At 42.0% G+C, this 22,992-nt stretch overlaps 1 protein-coding gene across 1 annotated transcript; it reads right to left on the reverse strand.

Moving 5' to 3' along the window:
• Positions 1–2,808: 2,808 nt before the first annotated feature.
• NPM1 (nucleophosmin 1) lies at positions 2,809–16,818 on the reverse strand. Its single transcript, XM_035110149.3, has 11 exons — positions 16,597–16,818; positions 15,132–15,211; positions 14,382–14,501; positions 11,307–11,400; positions 11,067–11,170; positions 10,582–10,649; positions 9,410–9,464; positions 5,990–6,073; positions 5,416–5,517; positions 4,120–4,194; positions 2,809–3,146 (listed from the first exon to the last, which is right to left on the reverse strand). The coding sequence occupies exons 1-11, from the start codon at positions 16,658–16,660 to the stop codon at positions 3,108–3,110; spliced, it is 885 nt and encodes a 294-aa protein (XP_034966040.1). The 5' UTR covers positions 16,661–16,818; the 3' UTR covers positions 2,809–3,107.
• Positions 16,819–22,992: the final 6,174 nt, after the last annotated feature.

Below are 22,992 nucleotides of genomic sequence, written 5' to 3' on the forward strand. Positions count from 1 at the left end.
AACCTCATCCCCTTGTGGACTTACAATTAAGGTTTTTCAGACAGTACTAATTTACTAAGTGGCATGTTCCACCAACAGATTGATGAGATTGTGGTCAACATCAACTAAGTAACTCAAGGAATGGGGGGGGGGGGAAAGGGAGTTTTCCATTTTGTAATGAGGTCACATGTATTCCTTTAAAAACTCCCCTAACTCCCTCCCTGGCCCTTTTTATATTTTCTTAGGTTTTTCTTTCTAAAACCATTAGTGTTTCACAAGGGAAAACCCATAATCAAGAAAGAAGTGGAGCACTCAAAATATTTTCCTATTGCAATCTTCTGCTGTTTTCAGGAATGATATAGTACTTGAGGGGAAGTACGCCCAATAGCTCTAACATAACTGATTTTCATCCCACACAGATAGAAACAACCAGGGGCTCCAGTACGTATTATCAAATTCAAGTTCTCGGGAACCTTCTGAACGAATGTGGGTAAAAACTAGTTGGGACTCTTCATAGCTGTATTTGGGTTACAGCTTATATCATCATTATTTGTTGAATTTATATACTGCCCTATACCCAGAGACTAGGACTGTACACGTCATCTCCAACATTTGTGTTTGGGATGATTGGAAAGAGCCCCACTGTGATATTCTTTTGGGCAGCATGATTAATTCATTCTCTCTCACACACACCATACACCTATTTTGGGGATTTCCTTTGGAAAAAAGCACTGTGCAACTGAGAGTGCCCACTTCAGCCAAATAGGCAGACATCCATCCTAATGGTGTTGAACTACATGCTCAAGAGATACCTCAAGATGTACTGAAATGATATACCATATTCTACCGCACCCACCCACCCAAAAAACCATTGCAGTCATCTTGTCACCCCAAGAGCACTATTGTCTTCCCATATTAACATCATGAGATCATCTTCCATTTATTTACATTCTTTGAACTCTTCCCCAAGTATTTTTAATACAGATATCATCTGCCCGCTTTGTATCTCTGAACAGGGTGATGAAACAATACTTTACACATTATGAAGGGCCTACCTGATAGTTTTATTGCTTGGTCTACAACAGGCATGTCCAACAGGTAGATTGTGATCTACCGGTAGATCACTGGACATCTGCAGTAGATCACTGGTAGACCACTGGCTCCAACCAAAGAAAAGGAACTGTGGCTCCCCTTAAAAAACCCTCAACATTTTACCCTGTCTCTGAAAAAACTCAACTTTGACCCGAACCCCCCCAAAATGGGCCTTCCTCCTTCCTAAAAAAAGCTCCGCAGTCTCTTGGGAGTTGAGCCACCCCTGGTCTACAAGAAGCTAACCAATTGGTCTTTGTGTAGCTTTCATGGAGGTGAGAATTTTGTTTCTCATGGTCCTGTTTCTGTTAAAATGGTATCAGCACAGTTGGAGGAATTCAAAGTAGTATACAAATATAGAGAACATGCAAGGGGACAAAAAACAAAACTAGAAACAGCCCAGAGGACTGGGCATGCTAAGTGGCCAGGGAATGCTACATGCCAAGAGGGCAGGGAAACGGAAAACCAGAGGGTGGAAAGTAGGAACGAAATGCAGCATCTTGGAAAGGGACATGGCTGGAACTGGAGCACTCAAGAGTAAATCAAATCATGTTTTTTACAAGACAGGCAGGGATTGCACGAGTGGCAGAGGCTTCAAAGATCCATAGCTGGGCAGAAAGCCGTGAGCATATTTTCAAGAGGGACTAGCCAGCACTGAGCTCTGCAGGAGTTTGTTCAGTAAAAAGAACACACACTTTGTTTTGTGAAAATACTAACTGCTTATAGCAAGTTAATTTGATGCCTTCAGTCCCCCACCAAATAAAATCTAAATTTGCTTCCAAAGCAAGAAGCACTAGACTATGGCCACAATTAGGTTGTCGCATGGAATTGCTCAGTCACTGTAGCTTCCACCATCTGGCAGGTTGGGGCAGACAGGTTGACTGTACTAGACCAACTGTGACCCCATTTCCTCCATTACTACCACTAAATGTCCATTACATATTCCACTCTGGCTGCAGTTGAGCATAAACTCGAGACCCTTGGAGAGAAAGGCACAGCCAAGCATCTCCTTCTCCCTTCAATTCCCAATCATACATTCTGCTTACCGAAACACTCTGTACAAGTTATTCTTAAGAGATGTTCTGCATTTTCATTCAAGTTCTACATTGTCCCTACAGTCCCCCAAAAAACCCTTTGCAGTTTCATTCTTGCACAAGAACTACAGAATGAGAAGTTTCAGTTTGCCAGGAAGACTTTGGGGCACTTTTACAAATACATGATAAACAGGAATGGATGAGTGCATAAAAGCCTGTACAGATTATCAGCAGATATCCAACCTCCTAAGCAAACAGTTAAGGATTCCCCCCCCCAAAAAAAGCCTACCTATGGTCCACATGTACATTGACCGTGCTATATAAGAGAACTGTAAACAAAAACAAAACAAACAAACCCTACCCTTCCTTGGTTCACAGCGTTGAGGCCTAGCCCTAGCCAGCTTCTAAGATGTTTTGGCATTCACTGGGATATAGCTCAATACAGAATTTAGAAAACCCTTGCCAAAACATGCTAATCAAAATTTGACTTCAACACCCGAGCTGCACTCTTCATTGTCTCTCAAGGCAGACGTGTGCAAACAATACTGCAACTTGATGTTCAATAAACAAATGAAACCAGCAGGATCAGATACCATTCTGAAAGGAATTCCACACCTCATGCTCTTGATTAAGGAACCCTGTTTGTATGAGTGTACTGCAACTTGTATGGGAGAAAAGCTCAATCCAACAAAAAAAGCAGCAAAGCTACTTAAAATACTAAACTTTATTTTCACATTTACATTTACGTTTCCCCATTTCCATTTTTGACCACCACTACTATGCATTATCAAAACATTCCATACATATTTGAAATTAAAAGGGTGGAGTCCTGGTCTTAAAAACCAAACAGGCATTTTGGACAACACATTCTTGGCAAAACATTCTGGACGACATTAATCAAGACTCTGTAGGGAAAGCTTTAGCATTTATAAAAAGGACAGCCAGATATTAATGGTTATGCACACAGAACTGAAATTTAAAAGGAGCCATTTATTAACTTCTTGCTCACAGAGTCTGCCTCCACTGCCAGAGTGCTTGAATAACCTAAAACACACCAAAAATAAAAAAGGTTAGTTCCGTCCTGATCTTCCTTTAGAGTACAAATTGCATTAAGCACCAGGAAAGCTATTTAAAACAATAAATGATCAAGTAAAGTCTGCATAAAAGTATTTATGGGCATGGAATTCTCTACTTAAAAGTTTCTTTCATCTAGGTACAGTTAACAGGACAAGTGTATATGAAATCCAAGTCTGTGCTAATTTTATTTTAAAAAAATGCTTACCAAGTACACCACTCAGTACACTAAGATTAAAATTACCCAATATATTTTGCCTTTTAAGACTGCTCACACCCTATAAAGCATAGTAAAGGAAAGCAAAAGGAAGGGTGTGTCTCAGCTAGGCAAATACTGTCTGAACTCTGCCTGCCCTGCCTTATGTCCAAATCCACTTCAGTAGCTGAACTAGCTGCTTTCAAACATTCTCCCTTCAACGGGCCACAATTTCCATCCCCCTCCCTCCCGACAGCTTTGAACTGTTTGGGGGAAAGCAGAAAAGCATAACAATTTTGTTTGAGGAATTTTGATAGTGAAATTTAAGATTTACAGGTCTAACCCAATACAGCTTGCTTCCTGATACCAGCACCACCACCTCCTGGCATGCTGTCACACAGTAATTTGGTTGATTTTGGGAAAGGAAAGCATAAAGACTGCCAAATGTTCTAGTGCAGTAGTTCTTCTCTGCAAAAAGGAAACTGAAGGGAAGGCTAGCCAAATTCAGCAGTAGAAAACCACAACACCATTTTACTTGGTCAAAATGGGGCTGGAGAATCCTGCGGGTTTAAAAGTGAAGAGACACAGACCATCAAAATGGAGAAAAATGTTTCCTTTCCCACAAACAGCTTCCATTTATCTAGTCCAAGTTCTGCTTGTAGCTGAAGCTCTAAAGTGTGTGGAAAGTGATTGGGAAAGGGGGCAACAATTTATTCTAGCAATTTTATCAAGATCTGATTCCATTACCTTCTGGTCCTCTGTCCTGAAACAATTCTTAATGTAGTTCACAAACTTGGCCTCCACCTTAGGCAAACTAGTTCCCTATTGCAAAAAGAAAACAACAGTGAAACTTAAGATTGACACAAGGAACTGAAAAGACTTTTAGCCTGTGTGGTACATGGAAATAAATTACTACACAAATTTTAAAATAATCTGATTCACATGCAACATTCTGGAGGACCTTTGCTACTATCAGAGACAAAGCATGCCAATTCCTGTTCACAGGACATTTGTTCTAGTGAGATTGCAGGAACAGGGGAAATATAAGATGTGAATGCCTAGGGGAGAATTTTTTTCCTCAGCATTTTTTTTTTTTTTGCCCAGTTGGGGGAAAAAATCAGAAATCGGGGTGGTGATGCTTGTGATTCTAGCATTTGGCTGCATAATGAAGCAAGCAACTCGCCTGATTCCTGTTGCTTTTCACGTGCCTTAGATTCCTCCATCTTTTGCATGAAAAGAAATAACTGGATGTGTAGAAGTACGGGTACAATCAAGGGGCTAACAGAGAAGTGAGAAGCTTAATGAAACAAAGCTTCTGAAGCACACAAAACTCAAAATGGAAGTTCGGAATCAGAATTTGTGGATTTCTCACAAACAAACCCAAGTTGCACTGTTAAGTTTGTTTTTACTGACATGACTGCAACATGCAAGTTCAGGACTGTTAATCTTGCACCTACAGCAACTATGGTATTTTCAGCTTGTACATATTTACTCAAGCAGTTCCCAGAATTCAACAGGGCAGGACTGTATACAGCTTGAGTATAATGGTAACATGCAACAGATTAGCGTAGTTATTTACCACTAAAATGCATTATAGAAACTGGTGAGTTTTTTCTGCAAGGCATGTTTATTTCCGCTTAATGCTGAGATAATAAAACCTTCCTTCATTTATTGCAACGATGAGTTTCAGTATTCAACTTCACCACCTCCTCGCCAACACACACACTTTATCCAACTGTTAATGTTAGGTTCAGAAAATATTTCATTTTGCTATTTCCCTCCAGAACTCATTTTTTCTTATAAAACAGATCATGAGGTTTCCTGTTATTTTATATCTATCAGCAGATTTTTGTACATCAACCAGTCTGTATAAAGGGCTTATGCACCACTTATATTAAAAGTCAAGCACATCCAAAATTTTACATTCAGTACCTGACCAAAGAATTTACATCTTCCTCGCCACTATGAGCTCAGCAGCAATTAAAACAAAAACATGATTTTCAGTAAGGCAATCTCTGCTAGAGAGGTAGCCAGTAAACTTACCTTTTGTACGGTTGCCTGCATTTTTGCTTTCATCTCATCTAGAGTGAATGTTTTTGGTGTTTTTGGAGACTGTGGTTTCTTTTCTTTATGAGACTCCGGAGTCTGAAACAGAGCAACTTATTACATTTCTCAACAATATGACAATGTAGTATTTACTATCTGGTCATTGTGCCCAATACCTTCTGTTTACATAACTATATGCTTTGGTTCCAGATTCAGATTATTAACAGCAATTTATATTCTAACATGTAAGGCAAACCAAGTAGCAAATGCCCTCGTGCCAATACAAAGTTGCATCCACTAGACAGGGGTTAACAGCTGTCAGGGTTTACAACCACAACTGTCTAGCTTGTACAACAAGTCCAGATATACAGCCCTTCTAAAAGCATGGTCATTTCATCAACTACATTAATGTGAATTCTAGTTTTTGTCTCCAGTTACATGTGAGAGCTATTAAAATTACAGAGCTGACTTCCATAAGTTTGTAGTGAACAGATGTTCAAATAATTCCCAATTATTTTACAAATTTGCAGGCAAATTATGAACACCAGGGTGTTAAGGAATTTATACCTACTTTTGACTTGGGTGTTGCCAGCTTGGAATCTTTCCCATTCTGGTTTGATTTTGGTGTGTTCTTTGCAGAAGAATCTCGGGCAGGCTAAAACAGGAATAAATATAAGACTATCAGTGCTCTACTTTATGTGAATCTGCCAAAAGATTCCATTCTCTACTAGCCAAGTGCCACATTTGCAAATAGGGTGTCAAAATGACTAGGTGGAAAATAATCATACCATGGACACATTTTCCTTATTATGGCCAGATTATTCTGTAGCTCGATATCATATAGGCACTGTCTAATTAAGTTTTTTGCTTTACTGAAGCCCAGTGTTAATAACTATTCTGGTGATAACCTAGAAAAGGAAAGCTTTTGGTTGACATTACACCTTACACAGTGCTACAGACCTTTTGAAATCAACTGACATTACTTAAGTCCATTCATTTCAGTGGGCCTACTAAATACAACTTAGTTGGATATCACCTTATTTTTTCTGAAAGAAACATTAATGCATTGCTTCATAAACTTAATTAGTAACACACTATGAACACAAGTAAAAATTGGCAAATGGTACAGACAAAATAACTACAATATAAGACTCTACTAACATATATTCAACCAACAATGTTATACTTGATTAAAACTTAGTACCCAAAATTCATTTTTACCTTCACAATTTTAAATTAAGATTCCTAGTAATGCAAATTAAATTGATTTTAATAGCCTTAATGGTTCTAAATATCATATAATATCTAAGTATCATACAAGATCACAAATCCTATCTTTTAAAAATCCTTTAAAAAATATTAACAAAATCCCCAACTCTTGTTCAGATATTTTCTATTATTTTTCATAAGTTATACAGACATGTAATGGGCTCAGATAAAGTAATTATTAATGGAAGCTGAAAGTTATAGCTGAAAAATCTAATCCAATTTTATCTTTAAGACAAGACACAGTGCCACCTAGTGCCCCAAATCTGCAAAGTAACATAAAAGTATGGGGTTTTTATCATTTAACTTAGGGGTCGGCAACCTCCAGCCCATGGGCCGGATGTGGCCCACGAAGGCCATTTATCTGAGCCACGCCCCCCCGTGAACCGAGCCGCCCGCTCGGCGAGTTCCCCATGCACTGCGCTAAACTGGCGCAGCGTGGTGCAGGGACTCACCAAGCGGTGCTGGAAATCGCGTCTGGGCATGCCCAGACGCCGGAAATCGCTTCTGTGCAGGCACAATTTCCAGAGTCTGCGCAGCCACAGAAGCAATTTCCAGCGCTGCGGACATGCGCAGACGCCATTTCCAGCCCATGTCCGACGTCCGTGGGAACGATCCGGCCCATGGCCAGATAACCTTGCCGACGCCTCATTTACCTAACTTCTCCAAAGAGTAAGATTGTATTACCACAAAAAACACCATCCTGGGTGATAGCTTTTTTTACATAATATGAGTCAATTTACTGTAGTTGCTCCATACTAAAATTTTACTTTCAAAAATGATTTATTTGAAAAGCACCTTCCTATTTATACCTAGTTATCCAAAAGCAAAAGCTATAGTTCCCTCTGGAAGGGAATCTTCTGTCCCCACTTAGACAAGTGGATTCAGTTTACAGTCCAGGCCGAGGGAGCTGAATGGGAAGTGCCATGTCAGGGGAGACATTCACACTCTCTCCTAATCCCAAAGCTCTCAACTCAAAAGGCATAAACACAGATTCACTGAGAGTCAAGGCTGGTCAACTTCCCAGTCTATCCCAGGCCTTGAAAAGGAGTCAATAGAGTGCTGCAACTTACTCCTGCCAAATGCTGATTAATGAAAGCAAAAGGCGATGGGGAGAAAAAAAAAGATTCAGGAACTATGGATACTACACCTGACAGTTCTAGGAGGGGAGGGGCCAAATAGCAGTTGCTCCTGGACTGTGCAATACAGTCAGACCTCGGGTTACAGCCGCTTCAGGTTGCGTTTTCGGGTTGCGCACTGCACCGAATCTGGAAATCCTGTTACAGGTTACTTCTGGGTTTCGGAGCTTTGCACACAAGCACCAAATCGCAACCTGCGCATGCACAGATGTGGCGCTGCGGGTTGCGAACGCTGCGGGTTGTGAACGTGCCTCCCACACAGATCATGTTCGCTACCAGAGCGTCCACTGTAGAGGGAGGGAACCTCAGTTTCCTCACTCAGAAGCTTCCTTTCAAGATTAGGACAGTTCAGAGCCCACTCCCTTCAAACGCTGACAAGCCAACAGCACTTATCAGACATGTTTGCTTTTTAATTTGGCAATGCAACTGTTGTTGCTCTGAAGCACCCAGAGCTGAAGCAGAGGACTAAAAAAATGTTTCAGAACCAGCATTTTGGGGAAGAGACCGTGCAAGGGTATTGGACAGTACCAGTGTTAAGACGGGGCAGGCAATGTTTGCATATGAACCAGCTAGTAATTATTAACCCTCAGAGACGGATTCAAACCCATGCTTGAAAGCATCCTTCTGTGCATTCAAAATATGTGAAATTTACACCTAGAGCATGAGCTCAGCAAAGGTAGCAGAAACGCAAACCAAGTCAACTCAAAAGAAACCCCCTTCTGAATTGGTGATGGTGGATGAGGAGGTTTTGACATGTAATCAGAAGCAAATAGCAATTTTCACACTATTTGCACCAACATGGCAGGCGGGAGCTCACAAAATAATTGTTTTAATGTTTTTAAATCACCTCAATCATTTCAGTGGGATAGAAATCATTCTGTTAAAAACAGCTCAGTTCTTTTTCAGCAATTGTTGTCACCAAATTGTGAAAACTGCAAGACAAGATACTGGAAAATGTTTTCTTTGCTATGTGGGTTGGGATACAATACAGTGGTGCCTCGCTTAACGAATGCCCTGCTTAACGAAATTTCCGCTTAACGGAAGGTTTTTTCAAGCGGAGGTTGCCTCGCTAGACGAATGCGTTTTATGAAAAATTCGTCTAGCGAATCGCGGTTTCCCATAGGAATGCATTGAAATTCAATTAATGCGTTCCTATGGGCAAAAAAAATTCAATGCATTCCTATGGGATTCGCTAGACGAATTTTTCGTTATAAGAAAAGACCTGTGGAACGAATTAAATTCGTCTAGCGAGGCACCACTGTACCTGCCTTCACTTCCAATTCTTCACTACTGAATTCTCATTCTCAAGCCCCTCTATGCAGGAACAGCAGATCTAAAACACTGCTCTCTCAAATTAAAATAGGCTGTGACACCACCAGCTGAAATGCTCATCTAAAAAGTCTTGCTCTGGATTTGCAGCTTCTGGTTAATCCATTATGCCCAAACATTTGACATGCTCACCTTTATATTCAACCACATCATTCCGATAAGATAAACAAACAATCCATTGTAATGTTAATAATCCCTTCAATAAGTACTAAGTTATATGTTGTGAAGTAGTTTCTGAATTATACATAATTGCTCACTTTTTTTGCTGGAGTCTTCTCTTCCTCCTCATCATCATCCATGTCATCATCATCACTACAATTAAAATTTCCAATTAGTATCAACACCCAAAAGCATGGTAATTTAAGCATCTTTGAAGGCCCTCATCCAACTTGTATTATACCAGTAAGAGATAAACTGAAGTGGAAACAACTACAACCTAATGTGAACTGGGTTGGGGCGACACACACTAACCCAGAGCAATACCAATTTCAGAGTATGTACCGTATTTTTTGCCCCATAAGATATGACTTCAAAGCTGTTTCCAGACAACAAGGAAATCCGTATCAATAAAATACAGGTCAATTAAAATATCAGCAAGAAAACAGCAATGATAAACATCAGTTCCACAATACAAAGAGAGACTAGAAGCTATGTGTGGCTTCAAAAGCTCACAAGAAAGCAAACAGATTATTTTTTATTATTAAATTTATATATATTAAATTTGTATACCGCCCTATACCCGCAAGTCTCAGGACAGCAAAACAAAGATTCTGGAATCCCACAAGCCATAAGGCTACAAATACCCTTAACAGAATAGCACAGTTGTGTGTGACAGCCAGCAAGGAGTAATAGGGTTAGGGTTGACAGCGAGCTGGGAGGAGGGCCGGATGGGAGCCCCATCCGTCCCTCCTCCCAGCTCGCTGAAAAGTGAGAGCCACTTAAATGCTCTGCGCGGCTCTCGCTAGCAGCCTCCCCTTTCCCCTGCAGCCCTGGGAAGGTTTGGGAGCGGTGAGCAGCCTGTTTGCCGTTGCCCCGTGCTCAGAATATTTTTTTCCTTGTTTTCCTGCTCTAAAAACTAGGCGGGTCTTATGGAGCAAAAAATACAGTATAAGCGTTCCTAGTTTAATTCTGTTCTCTTTACACTGCTCTGGAGATCCTTTCTGAATTTAAAGCAGGAAAGGAAATCCAACTGAATAAATAAAAAGTAAAAAAAATTGCTGATTGTTTTTTCACTAGCAGAAACTGAAATTTTGCTATTAATGGCAACATTTTAACAAGGCACATGTAGCCTCACAAATATTTATAAATAAAACTATAAACCGATCAATCTAAATAACTACTTTTGAAAAAGACAAGTATTCTGGATGCGAAGCTAACATTTATTGGCAAATTGTTAAAAACACTGAACATATTCCAAAAGGTAACATACTCTTCATCATCATCGTCTTCATCGTCATCTTCATCATCGTCATCATCCTCTGCCAGCTTTACTTTTTTCTTTTAAAGAAAGAACATATAGAAGGGATTACAAATATGCCCAATGTTTTGATTCTAAGTTTAGACCTGCTAATGTAGGATTCACCACTGAAGTCTTTGCTGGCACCTAGAAGGCCTCCACTGACTACCCCTTTAGTTATGAAATTGTGAGGATTACCTTTTTCTTCCTTGAAAAGTAGAGCTAAAGTAGTAAGTTGGAAAAGTGACAATATGCCATATAGAACTGCTTTCAGTTCTATATTCTGCCTTCCCAGGGCACAACAGCACTCCCTTAAAAATCGAAACCCACCAATCCAACCATACAAGCTGGAACACAGGTGAGTTGCTTGGTTTTTAAGAGCTTGTGTGAGGAAACCCATTCCTATACACACTATCAATTCCAAAGCAGTCATTTATTGTCCCCCCCCCCCAGCTTACCTGTGGAACTTTAGCCAATGTCACACCTGCAGGCCTTTTTGCTGTGTTGGGTAGCACCTTATCATCATCTTCATCTTCAGAAGATTCTGGTTCTTCTTCTAAAGCTAAAGATAAGGGACAAGTAAGACTACACACAACTTTTCAACTTTCTGGCAGGCCATAAGAGATGCCTTCACTTTACCAAATTTGTGTGTTCAGACAGAAATTAAGTGAAACAGAGAAGAGAGGTCACTTTCTTACCTACGAGGTGTTGACCACTGACATAAACCGGTCCCGAGCCATTTTTCAACCTCAGAATTACTGGTGGTGTGATTTCAAAGCCACCTAATGAAACCTGAAGGGGGGAAATGTACAAAGCATAGCTGAAATATTTGCACCATATAGACAGTATTGCCAAGCTACAGAACTCACAATTCCCAACAGGTCTAGAAAAGGCATTGGGGTTTGAGGTCTCTACTCAAACCAGCAAAAGTGATCTAGGGTTCTGCATGAAGAACTTGTATCAAGCAAAAGCTGAACCTCTTTCCCATTTTCTTTGGTAGAGTCCAGACTAGTACAGTATTTAAAATGATAGAACTTTATAAAAGCTATACATATTTCACAGCTGGTTGACAGCCCTTTCTTAGTTGAACATATGCATTTAATGGAGGCAATGGCCATGGAAACTGCAGTTTCAGCCAAGCTACAAAAAACATTTGCCTTTGAAGTGTTACTGACTTCTTGAAAAATGGGTCATTCAAAACTGAGTAAGACAGAAAATTGCAATAGACATCTGACTAGCCAAAACCCGTTATTCACAAGGTTTCTACCAAAACAACTAATGTACAAAAACCTAAATGAGGGGATATTCTTAAAACAAGAGAGAAAAATAATGCCAAAGGTTGTATAATGAATAATGGTAAAGGGATTTCATGTGCTTATCAACCTAACGAAAGGCTGGATTATGTAACTTTGTCAATTTTATCTGTACTGTATTTATAAATGTGTGTGTTTTTATTTACAAAGTTATAATAGGCTTGGGGGGGCACTTAAAGCAGCTTACAGACCATAAAAACATGATGGACGTGGAAAACCTCAGGCCAGGAGGTCAAATGTGGCCCATAGAGCCTCTCTTATCTAGCTTATGGTACTCTCCCCAGATAACACCCCCTCTTCCCAAAGCCACTTCCCTTAAAGGTCTTGCTCTGCACCCTCAAGTGCCAGGCTGCAATGTGTCCTTGAACTGTAATAAAGTCCTTGCTTGCCTGGGCAAAGAGCGGGGTAGAAATCTCAGACACTTGCATGAATGCAGTTCAGCCTGCTGTGTAAAGAGGAGTCACATATTTTGCTCTGCTCCCTTTTACCTCTGGGCCCACCTGCAACTGACATGCAGTCCACACGCCTATAACCACTCTGAGATCTCCAGCATACAAATTTAATTAATTACGTAATACATAAAAAGGTTGCCTGTGAGGATTCTAACAGCCATCAATACATCAGTTTGAGAAAAGAACCGTATGGCAGGAGCTGCCGTGTCCTCCTGTGGTGGACACTTGTCACTAGCTCTGCTCACAGATCTGATCTGGGGAGAAGTGTGCTTCTGGAGAGAGCTGCCCTTAAGGGCAAGACAGTCAGAACTGGCACTGACATCAGTGAGGTGTTACTGCTACTCTACACAGCCAGAATCTGCATGAACTGACCTATGTAACTGCACTGTAAGAACTGTAACAAAAAATCTGTGCCTCCTTGCCTTCCCTCTTGCCTTCTTCTGTTCCTTTTTCCAACTGTGTCATCACATCATTAGACTGTGAGCCTGAGGTCAGGGATTATCTTAATGAAAGCCACCCAGTCATTTTGACTAAAGGGTGTATTTACACGCCTTAAGTAAAATAAATACCATTAGGCTGAAAAGGGGTCCCTATTCCTGTACAATAGATGCAAATGAAGTCATTTTAGAAACATAAGCCACTTAATACAGATAAAACAATGTGAATCTCAGCAGAAATAAGAATCTATCTATTGTATGATAGCACTTTTTAAAAAAAAGCTGCAATGGTAAGACTACTTCACAGCTGGCTCCAAGAAACAAATGCTTGGCTACCAAGGCTGGCTGTATCTGCTAAGCCTTTGTCCATTCCCCATGCAAACAGATCAGAACATTAAATAATTCTACTTACAACTACAAAACACAATTTTTATATGTAGCTTCTGCCAGTTACAGTGGAATAAAAAGTTTTATGGTACAAAAAATGTAACGTTTCTAAGTCTATGTAAATAAAAAGGACTATGTATATGTAAACAAATGGACTTCACTTTGAGCATTTATTATTACTATTATTACTGCTATTATTTATAACCTGCCCATCTAGCTGGATTTCCCCAGCCACTCTGAGCAGCTTACAGCATATATAAAAAACTGTAAAATATCAGACATTTGAAATTTCCCAATAAAGGGCTGCCTTCAGATGTCTTTGGCTCAAAGTAACAAAGAATCAGTGATGTAGGATGAAGCTTTTCCAGAATAGAAAATTTCCAGAAATGCATTGTTTTATAAAATTAGTAGTTTTAACAAATGAACACATTACCTGAAAAGTTGGGCAGGTATTTCAAAATTCTAATAGTCCTTTAGGCATACTCACATTAGTATGTTGACAGCTCAACATTAGTATGTTGGGTAAAGCTTCATGTTTGTTTAAACGTAATGGGTAAAATCCATCCATAACTGCAGATCAGAGTTGAAAGAGCAGATTTCCCCTCCCCCAAATCCGTTCCAAAGGGTTGGGAGAGCCACTTACCATGGAGAGAAGAGGAAGGAGATGTCTGCTCATGTGATACTGAATGTCATCCAATGTTTACACAACATTAATGGTGCTTTAATTAATTATTCCCTAAATAAATGAATTCTATTTTTTGGGGGGGGACTGTTAACATCATTAGCTTGTGAAATCAAGAGTGTCTTTCTCTTCTTTTTGTTTCCTAGATGTCAAACATTGATATCAATTTAATTACCATAAAAATGTCCAATAAGCCTACACAAAATAAAAAGACGAGAAAGCTAAGTCATGTAACCCAGTAAACTTGCTGACCAAATTAAGATGCAACACTAAACCACGGGTAAGAGCCAAGTTAAGGTCACATGTTCAACCTTCCTTCAGCACAGGTTATGAAGAGCTCTTAAGTATCCACTTTAATTTTCAACTACTGTACGTAGTTACTGTACAATCAAAATCCTATGTGAGAATACAACTAGAAAAATGTGTAAGGGACTAGCGTTATATAGTATTTGTTTATTTAGATTTCATCTCACCAATTTTAATAGATAAGCGAAAAACTTACCGTAGGCTGCACTGACATCTTCAAGGATGCCAGAGTGACAGTAATCTGCTTGCCTTCATAGTCCAAGCCTTCTGCTTCAACAACATGCAACTCATCTTTAGCACCAGCCCCTAAGCTAACCTGTAAGAACAAGGTACAGTGTTTGACAAGGAGAACAGCTGGGGCTTACAGCCTTAGTGCTACAACTACCCAACACGAAGAATGGTACCGTATACCAGAGCAGCTTATGGTACTTTATTCTCAGTCAGTGCCATAATGTAAAGATATACTCATTAGTCCAAGTTTAATCGAGATGTCCAAGAACACCCCAGTTTTGACAATTGTCATATCAAGTGAATGGTGGTGGGGTCCGCCTTCTATATTTCATGCAGTGATATTTTAACAGGTCTTCCATGGTAGCCTGAGGTGAAGCCACAGAAAGTGTGATACCACAGCAGTGATACCAATACATATCAAGCCAGTGTCTAGACCAGGCATCCCCAAACTCGGCCCTCCAGAGGTTTTGGGACTACAACTTCCATCATCCCTGACCACTGGTCCTGTTAGCTAGGGATCATGGGAGTTGTAGTCCCAAAACATCTGAAGGTCAGAGTTTGGGGATGCCTGGTCTAGAACCCATCTAAAACCCATTCTGGCCACATCAGTGAACTTTTCGGGTGCAATTGCCACCATGTTTTGCATCAGCACAATCTGCAATTATTTTTTGCAGCACTTGTTCCAGTTCTTCATTTTCCAAGAATCAGCACTTACCGTTCTTAAAGAGAGTTGATGATCATTTTCTTCATCGTTCACCTTGAAATGATACTCCTTGTCTGCCTTTAGTTCACAACCTGCAAAAGCAGCAATGTGTTTGCTATTAAATAGCTTGAATATTTAGCTCCCTTTACAGGCCTAACAGAGAAGACGTAATATGCAATCTTATACACTTCTACTAAAAAAAAAGGCCCACTGAATGGGCCTTACTCCCAAAAAAGACTGCAACCCGTGTGTCCTTTTTTCACCCACATATAAACAACTTATCTGCTTCACTTCTACATCTACTAAAAACAAAAGCCCTTGGAAGTTTACAGTCTTCATAGCTATGTTGTAATCAGTCACAAGTTGGGATCATATCCAATAGAGAAGAAATCCTGAGTACTAAACATACAGGGAAAGCTTTAAAAGCATTTATCTTCCACTTACACCTCTTGTTAAAAGCCACACAAACTCCATGCCGTTGTAGAGCACCAATTAGTTTCTGAGGGTCAGCAGCTAAGCAGCACAGCGCACAATTCTACTTATATTCCTGCAGGCTACAAAGAACGAGTTGCCATCTTGCGATTACAATGCTCATCATCTTGCAAGGTGCTCTCATGCTCCGCCTACTGAAGCACATGGCCATCCGAGGCCCTTCTTTCTCCTCTCCCCTCCCCACCTGGCGCCACACTGCAATACCAGCCTCTGCAGCAGCTCTCTGCGCTTCCCCCCCCCCCAACAGCAGGCCTAGGTCTGACATGAGGTGATATTTCCACGGGGAGGCGTCTCGGGGCCAAAAAAAATAGTAATAATCGTATGGTTTTCTTTCCCTGCCCTATTTGTGTGGTCGAATGCGCATTCCCTTTATTTTCGAAGCCGAGTAAGTCGCATTTGCTTATTGACCTGACCCGCCCCCCAACCTTCCACGGCGGCCACGTGGCGAAGCGCATGGGGGAGACATGGAGCCGACATTGAGCCAAAAGGCCCCTCACCCAACTCCCTCCTCCTCCTTCAGCCACGTGAGAGGAAAGGGGGGGGAGCGTCGCCAGGAACTGGTGGGCCCGGTGCCAAAGCGGCGGAGACGGCGTCCATTTAAGGGGGTGGGAAAGGAGGACAAAGGAAGCAGCCGCCGCATTTCTTAACACAGCAGGGCGGGCGGCGGAGGGCCCCCTCATTTCCCCCGACCACCACCGCAACCAAGAGCCCGCCAAGCGCCAGCCACGTGGGGAAGGAGCCCCCCCTCCTTGCTTCCATCCCCGGCGGATGGAAGCCTCGACCCGGCCCCGCCCTCAATGAAGCAGGGGAGAAGCGCGCGAGGGAGGAACGCGGAGCGGGCGAGGGACGTTCGAAATGCGGGGCGGGGGAGAAGCCGCGTGGGAAAGGGGAAGTGCGCGTGCGCCAAAGAGGTGCTGCGGAAGGGGGGGGGAAATAACCCCTCTGTCTCGTCTTTCCCTCACGCGGGCGGCCTAGGCCATTTTACCGAAGAGGAAGGTCTGCGGCCTGAGGGAGCCCATGTTGTCCATGTCCATGCTGCTGTCCTCCATCTTGTCTGCTGGTCGTCGTCGGTATCACCGGCTCTGCTCCTCCTCTCCCCCCTCAAGTCACGTCAGTCGCAGGAACCGCACGGACGGGACGGAACAGGACGGAGGGCGCCTGTGCAGGGGACGGACGGACGGACTGACAGACGCAACAGCAGAGCGCACTGCGAGAGAAAGGGCCCGCCTCCTTCCCGCCACCCTGCATATATACATCCACAGGTCTCGCGAGAACTTCCGCCGGACCCCCTTTTCCTTTTTTTGCGGCGCCGAAGGCTCCCTTCCAATCAACTTCTGCTGGCGGGAGCCGACGGGTTGAGGGGCGCATGCGCCTGAAAGGATGGGCGGAGTGTTCTGTAGACGCGAGTGGGTGGTCGCTGCGCGCGTGCGCTCTCGCCTTCCACCCTGTCATCCTTCCGCGCGGCCTCTTTGATGCGCTCTAGAGCATTACGCAGCCGTGCAGGGTCAAGAGCATTGAGTTGAGCCCTTTTTAAATAATAATAAAAATGTGATTAGTTTTTTTTTCTTTTGTTATGAGGCTGGTCCCCAACTGAGAATTGCGTTATGTTTCTGCTGCTCCTTTACTGCAAGGAAATCAACAGCGCGTGCACTAGGGTTCTTCCTAATTGCTCCGCAGTATTTTCATGTCATAAACCCAATGCTTTTTTCTGGGGGCGGGGGCACATACCCGTAAACATTTTGTGAATCTTTGTACTTTTGTCCGTTTACTGTATAGTATTTATTTTCCCCGATTTGAACTATAAAATGGTGGTTTTCTTGAGTCAAAATGAGAGCACCCCTAAACATTTGAAAAAGAAAGCACTGCATAAACCTAACAGACCCCTTGGTAGGGAGTGGTGTGTTGTTTTTTGAGAACTCAAAAGCCTTTAGCAACTTTAGAAAAGCATGCATTTTAAAAGTAGTAACTTGTTTTGTTTGTGCTGGACATACACCATTTTTCTAAAACTTGCACCTTATGACATCATCATCATAGGATCAGTCTGTCACTAGTGACGTAATTTGCTTCTCAAAGGAACCAGAAAGCAGAGATGAGTGCAATACGGTAGGTGAAAAGAGAACCCTGGGGCAGTGATGGTTGTTGTTGTTGTTTAGTCGTGTCCGACTCTTCGTGACCCCATGGACCATAGCACGCCAGGCACTCCTGTCTTGCACTGCCTCCTGCAGTTTGGTCGAACTCATCTTCGTAGCTTCGAGAACACTGTCCAACCATCTCGTCCTCTGTCATCCCCTTCTCCTAGTGCCCTCAATCTTTCCCAACATCAGAGTCTTTTCCAAGGATTCTTCTCTTCTCATGAGATGGCCAAAGTATTGGAGCCTCAGCTTCACGACCTGTCCTTCCAGTGAGCACTCAGGGCTGATTTCCTTAAGAATGGATAGGTTTGATCTTCTTGCAGTCCATGGGACTCTCAAGAGTCTCCTCCAGCACCATAATTCAAAAGCATCCATTCTTCGGCGATCAGCCTTCTTTATGGTCCAGCTCTCACTTCCATACACTACCAGTGATGGTTACAGACGCCAAATTCCCCAGTCTCATTTGTGAAATGTTTGAATGTGGACTTGTGTCCGTTTCATTTGCTTTTCCCGTTTCTTTCATTCTCCCAACGTTCATCCCTGACCTACTTGTAAAAACAAGGTGGCGGGTGGGTCTGCGCAGTGCTTCAAGAGTGTGCAAAATGCACCTTCTGTATTTACACAGTATCCATTGAGCTACAAGCCATTATAAAATATGACGTACCAAACCTAAGCCGTTTTCATGTGTTTGCTTATACAATTCACTGAACAAATTGCTGGTCCTTGGGGCATATAAATAGTATACATAACTGGCCATATCAGCATTCCCCCCCCAAAAAAAAAGACCAAAGGCCCATTCTAAGGTTGGAGCTGAAGTATTTGGTGTAGCATTGAATTACCATTGCATGTAAGTGTAATGCATTGAGTTTTTATTATGCTAAGAATTTTTGTCATTGTATGAGGTTCTTATAAGCTATGTATAATTTAGAGTTCCTTTTCAGGCTGACCAGAGGACGATTCACAAAACAGATTGAAATCCAAGTATCTCGTTGTTGGAGTTCCGTTGGGACCGCACCGCACAAATATATACAGAGAGACTTATTTCTCTCATGGACTTACAGTATTTCAGAAATATTAGGATTGAGTTGTGCAAGTCATTATTATTTTGCCATTGTATAAATTACTTAAGATTTCATGTAATAGAAGGTGTTGAAATGCTGTACATTATTAATTAAACAGAGTGGTTTAGTTTTTTATTTTTCTCTCTGTATTCCTTGGGCTTGGTATTGCCACTCTCACTCTGCTGGAGTTGGCTTGCTTGCCAATTGGCAGCCACATGATAACAGTGTAACAACAGCCTTCCGTTTTTATGTATATAGGGAGAACATTTGTTAAACATATTTATGGGCAACACAGCCATTAGATTTTGATAATACAGAGACTGATTATAAAGCTCATTTAAGTTTGTTATCCTTAACTTTTTGTTTTATGGTATTGCCTTACTAGCCGGGGATCATTTTTCCTTTTTGGGGTTTATATTTTCTCTCATTGTATTCTATAGCTAACTATATTCCAATACACCTAACTTAGGCAGTTTATTTTTCCAAAGCAATAGTACAGATAATATAAGTCCCGATCTCCATCATCTCCTCTTTTATATGCAGGCCCATAATCTCCTGCATTCTTATTAACATTATTGCCAAATATTTCACAGCACTGTCTTATTATCTTTAATTCCTCTTCCAGGGACATGGATATCACCATTTCATCTGCAAAACTGAAAACTGCAACCAGTGTATGATTTAGTGAGTTTTGCAAGTTCACAGGTAGTGAGAGTATTCATTCAAATCAAACAATGAAAATGTATTTCCTAAAGCACTGCATTCTGCCTTTAATCAAAATATAGCTTCATTCTTTCCTTCTTACTTGCAAATGAATATCTTAATTGCTATTTTTTTAAATAAAAAGGCCATGCTTTAAGTAAATCAAGTTATAAAAGTTATTAAAAGAAACACCCAAATTCTCTACTTTTTCCAAAGCAGAAGTGTTCATAGCAAATGTTTTAGAGTAAAATAAAAAAATTCCTTCATTAGCACCTTAAAGACCAACTAAGTTTATATTTTGGTATGAGCTTTCGTGTGCATGCACACTTCTTCAGATACACGGCTACCTACCTGTTTTAGAGTAAGATGTTTTTGCAGCACTTTACTTGTGAAGTCAGTTGCAATATTTTTTTCATTAAAGAGGCAGCTGTTATGGTTTCTTATCTGATAGTAAAAGGGTAAAGATACCCCTAACCATTTGAATCATAGAATCATAGAGTTGGAAGAGACCACAAGGGCCATCCAGTCCAACCCCCTGCCAAGCAGGAAACACCATCAAAGCATTCCTGACAGATGTCTGTCAAACCTCCGCTTAAAGACCTCCAAAGAAGGAGACTCCACCACACTCCTTGGCAGCAAATTCCACTGCCGAACAGCTCTTACTGTCAGGAAGTTCTTCCTAATGTTTAGGTGGAATCTTCTTTCTTGTAGCTTGAATCCATTGCACCATGTCCGCTTCTCTGGAGCAGCAGAAAACAACCTTTCACCCTCTTCTATATGACATCCTTTTATATATTTGAACATGGCTATCATATCATCCCTTAACCTTCTCTTCTCCAGGCTAAACATACCCAGCTCCCTAAGCCGTTCCTCATAAGGCATTGTTTCCAGGCCTTTGACCATTTTGGTTGCCCTCCTCTGGACACGTTCCAGCTTGTCAGTATCCTTCTTGAACCGTGGTGCCCAGAACTGGACACAGTATTCCAGGTGAGGTCTGACCAGAGCAGAATACAGTGGTACTATTACTTCCCTTGATCTAGATGCTATACTCCTATTGATGCAGCCCAGAATTGCATTGGCTTTTTTAGCTGCTGCATCACACTGTTGACTCATGTCAAGTTTGTGGTCTACCAAGACTCCTAGATCCTTTTCACATGTATTGCTCTCAAGCCAGGTGTCACCCATCCTGTATTTGTGCCTTTTTTGCCCAAGTGTACCGGTAGTACTTTACATTTCTCCCTGTTAAAATTCATCTTCTTTGGCCCAGTTGTCTAATCTGTTCAGGTCATTTTGAAGTGTGATCCTGTATGGAAGTGAGAGTTGGACCATAAAGAAGGCTGGTCGCCAAAGAATTGATGCTTTTGAATTGTGGTGCTGGAGGAGACTCTTGAGAGTCCCATGGACTGCAGGAAGATAAAACCTCCATTCTGAAGGAAATCAGCCCTGAGTGCTCACTGGAAGGGCAGATCCTAAAGCTGAGGCTCCAGTACTTTGGCCACCTCATGAGAAGAGAAGACTCCCTGGAAAAGACCCTGATGTTGGGAAAGATTGAGGGCACTAGGAGAAGGGGACGACAGAGGACGAGATGGTTGGACAGTGTTCTCGAAGCTACGAACATGAGTTTGACCAAACTGCGGGAGGCAGTGCAAGACAGGAGTGCCTGGCGTGCTATGGTCCATGGGGTCACGAAGAGCCGGACACGACTGAACAACTAAACAAACAGCATGATGCTTCCACTATTAGTGAAATCCTTTTTACAAATCTGATCATTTACACACTAAAAGAAATAAATATTGCATGATGCATTAGTTTGAAAAATCAGAAGGAAAAGAGAAGCAAATGATAGCAAAGTCATAAAACTTAAAAGTAAGTAAGTAAAACCTTTATTGGCATCAAACAAACTCGCATACAAAATAATAACAGATTAAAACTGTCACTGTGGCAAACGCTGTGCCAAGAGAGGGAAGGGAATAATCCGCCATCCGCTTTCACGACAATGGGGCTTCCGGCGACTCAGACGACTGCAGAGTACAACGCCGAGAAAATAGTAAATTAAGATATTGAGCCACCATCTCGGTGAGGACCGGGTCCTTCCCCAGCAAGAGGAACCGCAAGATTTCCCGCTCTGGTCTCCCTCTGGGAATGCAGAGCCGGTCCAGGAACCGTTGACGAAGGTCGACGTAAAGGTTACAATGAAAAACCATATGTGGAAGGCTTTCCACCTGAGGGTCATGACACGGACAGATCCTCTCATCCTTCGCCCTGCCCGAGAATCTTCCCCACAGGAGGTTCGATGGATTTGCATTGAACCTGGCCAACGAAAATGCCCTTCTTTCCTGTGGGTTCAGTAGGAAGTCAAGATAGTTAGGTTTTGTTTCATGAGCCCACGGGAGGTGGAAAAGAAGGGGGGAACATGTTGTGCCTGCTGCCGCTATAAGATCCTGTCTCTCAATGTCCCACAACCTAGTAATGACTGTGGCTTTGGCAGATTGTAAGGACATTGAGCGGAGGAGTTCTATTGAAAGCCCCAGTTGCAGTACCTTCCTATTGAAGTGTTGCAGCCCTGGGGGGAGGAAGGTGTCCGAAAGCATTACCTGGAGGAAGGGATCTCTGTCAGAGTTGAGGCAGATTTTTAGCCAGAATATAAGGAATCTTGCCCAGGCGACAGATTCCACCTTGTGTTGAGCTCCCTCTAGACATAAAACTGCATATGGGACGCATCTTGGAACAGAGAAAATCTTGTAGAGAAAGGTTGATTGCACTTGCTCTACTGTCTGGGTGAACCCCGGGATCCAGATTGGAGTGCCGTAGAGCAGTTGTGAAATGGTCTTGGCATTGAAGATCTTGAGCGCAGAAGGGATATGTGAGTTGCCCCTTGTTGTAAAAAATCGCGTAATTGCCTGCGTGGATATCTTACTGGCGTTCACCACCACGCCTCGATGTGGAGACCAGAGGAGCCTATGGTGATAGGTGATTCCTAGATAATTGAATTTAAAGACCTGCTGGATGGGTTTACCTCCAAAAACCCAGCTATAACTCGTGCGTGAGTTACCAAACACCAGGATTTTGCTTTTTTCAAAGTTCAAGCATAAGTTCATTTTGGCCATGTACTCAATGCAGGCAATTACCAGACGCTTTAGACCTATTCTGGTCCGCGAGAGCAAAACCATATCGTCCGCGTACAGGAGGATGGGAATGTTTATGGCCTGGAGTTTTGGAGTGTGGGCATCCACCTGCTTTAGTAATGGGGCTAGATCGTTGAGAAAAAGATTGAAAAGCGTAGGAGCAAGTACGCAGCCCTGTTTAACTCCTCTGTTGATACTGACTGGTGTTGTGATTTCATTCCCAGAATGGATTTTTATGCAGCAGGTGTTATTGGTATAAAGCTTTTTGATCAGGTAAAGAAGTCTGGGTTCTAAGCCCATAGCCTCCAATTTGGCCCAAAGCAACCTCCTGTCAATGGTATCAAATGCCGCTTGAATGTCC

This window comes from Zootoca vivipara, chromosome 3, assembly GCF_965207765.1.
Source record: "Zootoca vivipara chromosome 3, rZooViv2.hap1.1, whole genome shotgun sequence".
Lineage (NCBI taxonomy): Eukaryota > Metazoa > Chordata > Lepidosauria > Squamata > Lacertidae > Zootoca > Zootoca vivipara.